The sequence below is a fragment of the Formica exsecta genome, unplaced genomic scaffold, assembly GCF_003651465.1.
Source record: "Formica exsecta isolate Colony F162 unplaced genomic scaffold, ASM365146v1 scaffold512, whole genome shotgun sequence".
Lineage (NCBI taxonomy): Eukaryota > Metazoa > Arthropoda > Insecta > Hymenoptera > Formicidae > Formica > Formica exsecta.
Window position 1 is genome coordinate 563598 of NW_021852364.1, and position 4906 is coordinate 568503.

At 31.2% G+C, this 4906-nt stretch overlaps 1 protein-coding gene across 3 annotated transcripts in view; it reads right to left on the reverse strand.

Moving 5' to 3' along the window:
• Positions 1–4906, reverse strand: part of LOC115241810 (neural-cadherin-like) — a 196753-nt gene that overhangs the window by 165066 nt on the left and 26781 nt on the right. For all 3 annotated transcript variants that reach the window (XM_029817738.1, XM_029817740.1, XM_029817741.1), the window contains one exon: positions 3777–3966. In XM_029817738.1, coding sequence (XP_029673598.1) covers positions 3777–3966 — 190 coding nt within the window. The remainder of the gene's footprint in view (positions 1–3776; positions 3967–4906) is intronic.

Below are 4906 nucleotides of genomic sequence, written 5' to 3' on the forward strand. Positions count from 1 at the left end.
AAAAAAAATAATTGTTTTTAAAAAAAAGTATGTAATTATTTTTAATGTATTTTTTAAAACAATTATTTGTTTTTTTGTTTACACTAATTGATTTGTCTCATTATTCTGTACATAAAAGTATTACGGTAAGATTATCGAAAACTAAATATTTTACGAGATATTTTATTTTTTATATCAAAATATGTCAGATTAAGATATAAAATAACTAAAAAAGTATTTAATAAAAAAATACTTTATTATAGTGTTTTGAAAACCTCTCCAGATAGGCTACAAGAATGTGCAATAAAAAATGGGGGTTTCCATTCAAAATTTTTAAGTTACCCCCCGCCCCCTTTAGAGGGGGAGCGGAGGCAATTTTATGTTTACGTAGTTAGAAAGGCCCCTCGAAAATATAAAACTTTCTCATAAACAATTTTTTGATTTGACAAATATTTTTAGAGTTATTAGCTTGTAACACTTTACGTGGGCCACCCTGTATACTATTATGTTTTTTAAGGCATCAAATATCGTATAAATTTATTTTGAAATGCATTTTCAGTTTCGGATGTTACTGAAATTGATAAAACGAGTTAAATTCCTGTTGAAATTGGTAACATTTTAACGATGCATTTAAATCATTTTGCAAATAAAGTGGTATATAAAGTATCACGTTTCTAAATTTTATTTCAAATATGTGACAATTATATCAAAATTTATTACGTTTTATACTATTAAGTATTTACATGTTTATTTGAAACAAGCGAACACTTATAAATATTTTACCATTATTAATTTAGAGTTATTTAAAAAGTCTAGCTGTTTTTGATTCCAGAAATTATTTAATAAAATACTAAAATTGCATTTTTTGGACTACGAATTTATTGAAATAAATGAAATTAATTAAATTTTTGTTGCTTGATTGTATATTTATATGATATATTCATATCATATATTAGTCTTTCTTTTTTCCTTTTCGCTCTCTTCTTCGAAAGAACTTTAAACATTGATTAAATATTAAAACAATTTCTACGGCTTGTACGGAAAATATAGCCGCCGGCGCCTGAGGAACATATTCATGATAGCGGATGTTATAAAGCCACTTCCTGATAAGTTAAGCTTTCAAAAGAGACAAGGAAATGCGGCCGAGCTCATCTCTCGATAATTTCGGGAGAAACCGAGCTGAAGTCTGTAAAATAAAGGAATTACATCCTCGTGGCTGTAGACATTCTTACAGGAGCTTCATAAGAAACGTCTAATCTCGCGCACCTTTCTCAGACCGTATATCTTTGTGAACGTGATTTCCTCGGCAACTAATGGCGGAATATTGAAGGCAAATCAATCTTATTTACCCGATAGTGCGCGCGCACTACGTGGTGCGTGCATTATAATGCAACATTAATGCGATTCAATGCGACGCGTAACACAACGTAATGATTAATTATCTGCTCGAGATTCTTGGATCTAGCTTTTAATTAGCGGAAGTGCGCATTGTGCTCGGAGCGACTCGGCGAAGTTAAAATGTTAATTAATCACATATGTATTTAATACGAATCAATATACAAAAAACGGACTGCAACTGTGCGAGCACGATGTTAACGCCGATCGATAAGTCGACCATTTGAAATTTAAAGTTTCATGGAAGGAATAAATCCGATAATGAAATGTATCCATTTCGGAAAAAAAGAATTTATCGAAAAGTTCATCAGAGTAAAAAAAAAAAATTTTTTATGAATTTTTGAATATTTGTCGGAAAAGATATTGTAAAGTTAATAGGAGAAAATTTCTGATCGCTTTTAGTTTGTGCTTTTAATGCGTAACTAAATGTCGAACATTTCTATCCTTTATTTAAAGAAAAAAACAAAATTTCCCTTTCGCGTTCATCCTCTTAAATATACCGAAAAAATAATGAATCAATTTAATATTAAACGTGGCATTAATTTCAGATTGAGGCAATATCTGCGTTTATCTTTGGACAATGAGTTACGTATACAAGGTTATTAAATAAAGCTTCTCAACTAACGAAGAAGATATTGAGAAAAGAGGGAATTTATGTTACGACGTGGAACAAACTGTCTATAAACAATCGCTGGGAATTAACGCTTAGCGCAATTAAACTAGTAATCGAACCGCACATTTATCGTCGATTTTGTAATACGTGTAGTAATTACATAGATTAATTCAAAGTGATTCGTAAATCACTTCAGAAATTCTTCAGAAATTCTTTCTTTCTGATTAATCTTTTATTTTATTAATTAGTTAAAATTTAATAGAAAAAATTTATGATTGCAGAATACATTAATCAATTATGTTACGCAATCATAATTAACATCGTCTCTCAATAATAATCTTTTTTTTTCTTTTTTATATATTATAATATATATATTTTTATTGATTATTTATATTGATTATTTTTATTGATTATTTTATTGATAATTTTTATTGATTATTCATCGATATTAACTACATTATATCAACGAGTATTGTAAACAACTATTGTCTCGTGCTACTGACAATTATATCATTCATAATTATTTCAAATACGCGTAAGATCAGTTTAAGAATTCCAATCAATTCTCCTTTTGTTGAAAGTTGCGAGCAAGCAGCACAGTCATGCAATCAGCTAATGCAAGACGCACACTTGCTTGGACACCGTGATCACATTAATGCACGGAACTTCACACCATAAAAGTCCGATAATGCAAATCACATGCAGTGTGAAAAAAATCCCAAAGAGCCTTCGTTTGCTGAAGGTGCCTAATACAAATTTCCCCGGGGACGACACGCTCGCACATTCCCGGATAATATTAAATTCACCAATAATTCGATTGTCACTGCGAATCGATAATTCTTTTGTAAAACGCAGAAATTTGCGCTCATATCCGAACCATTCATTTTCGTGAAAATAATATAAGAAATTTCGAAATACCGTGAAACAACGAGGGTAAATTAAAGGAAATTATTTTTTTTTTTTAGAGGAGCGAAAAATATATATACGACAATAAAGTAGAAAATATAAACATGCAATTAATACATTTTATATTTTTCAAACTTTTTCGCGTTAATTTATAAAATTCCAGGCTATGTGACTTCTTTCTTGCTGCCGGTGAGCGATAAGCAAACATTTTATCCGAATTTTATACCGTAATTTTGTATGCTCTGCACGCACTCCGCATGAATATAAATATTATTCTTCTACAACCCATTATTTACTCGAATTTATAAAACGCGCGAAGCAGAATATGTGTTGTCCCTTCCACATTTCAGCCATTTCAGTCACGATTCAAAAAAAAAAAAACAAATATGTTTCTTTCAATCTCTCTTCGGTAATTAATCTTTTCCAGCTGACAATTAATCTTTTCTTGCATTCCAAAAATTGCATATTTTTTCATAAATCTTTCGAACTGATGGCATACGTAAAACATGACTGTGATAAAAATTTGCATGACTTTTAATATAAGATTCTCTATAAAAAAAAAAAAATTCTCTGTGATATCCTATACATTATTGTATAATGTTGTATAATGTCATGTCTTTGAATATGAATTTATAACGTGAAGGAGGTGTGAGCTTTTTCCGCTGCAGTACCATTTTATACGGTAATTTTGCATGGTTGACATGCTCTCAGAGAGAGAGAGAGCTGCCCGTGAACCTGAATATAAATATATTGCCGCTGCGATTTATTATTTACCGGAATATTTATAGTACGTGTCCACGCGCACACGGGCAAAGCCATACACATTTTATATGGTACGCGCAACGGCGGATGGCTTTCAAATAAAATTTTTCGTATCACCTACCTGAATTAGGATGCCCGTTGCCGTTGGGTCGCGCGGATGGTGCTCCATCTCTGGCCTCCACCTCGAGGGCATAAGCGCCCTGCTTTTCGCGATCGAACATTACTTTTGTGAAGATCTCGCCGGTCTCCCTGTTGATCTCGAAATAATCCTTGCCCTCGTTCCTGTCGCTCTCCACCACGTAATATGTGACCTAGATAAACAGCACGTGTAAAGTTTATCGACTTCACCTGAGATATCTCTACGTACAAAAATAAGTAACAAAGGATTATACGGAATTCTGGAGAACAAAAATTACATTTGTTTCCTAACTTAATAATCTTGGTATAACACGGTCATAAATTATCGAGATTCCTTTATTTATTTGGAATTTTGGTATAAAATATGACAAAGATTTTTCAAATCGTATAGTATAATATTATAGTAATATTATATTTTCAAGCGTATTTTATATTTTTTATATTATACTGTCTTTCTCGTAATTTTAATAATTATAAAAAAATTTTAATATAATACATATATAAAATATAACTATTTATAACATTTATCGTGAAAGAATCGTTAATGTTTTGAAAATATATTCGCCGCTTTATATCATCCTGGGATATGGTTCAGTCGTCGTGCACTACATCCTGGGCGTACATGACCTTTTTTACAATCCGACTTATTTCACCTTTATTCGCGAAAACTTCCTGTTTCATATTAAAGTGCATGTACATGTATAAAGCACGCGAAACGCATAAAAATGCCCAGGTCTGGGTCGGGTGATGACGCCGAGAGTGCGGAACTTTCGTGAAGTGGTTATCGTGAAATACAAGAAAATTTGAATGAATATTTCGCAAGAGAAGATTTTGCTTCGACTAGTTCTAGGATTGTTGACTTGGTGCATTCGAATTTTGCTCTAATAAAATAGCAAACGGTGTTATAATTGAAAAAAGAAGACATATAATGATAGATTAGTTATCCTCTCTTTCGAGCTGCTTTATATTTTTTTTTAAACTGCCAATTAAAAAAGATAACGGAAACAATGGATTAAAAAACTCGATTAAGCCGTCAATAATAAATATTCTTATTACATAGCCTTTCAGTAAAAACCAAAAATTTATCTAATATAATAATAAATATATAATAAA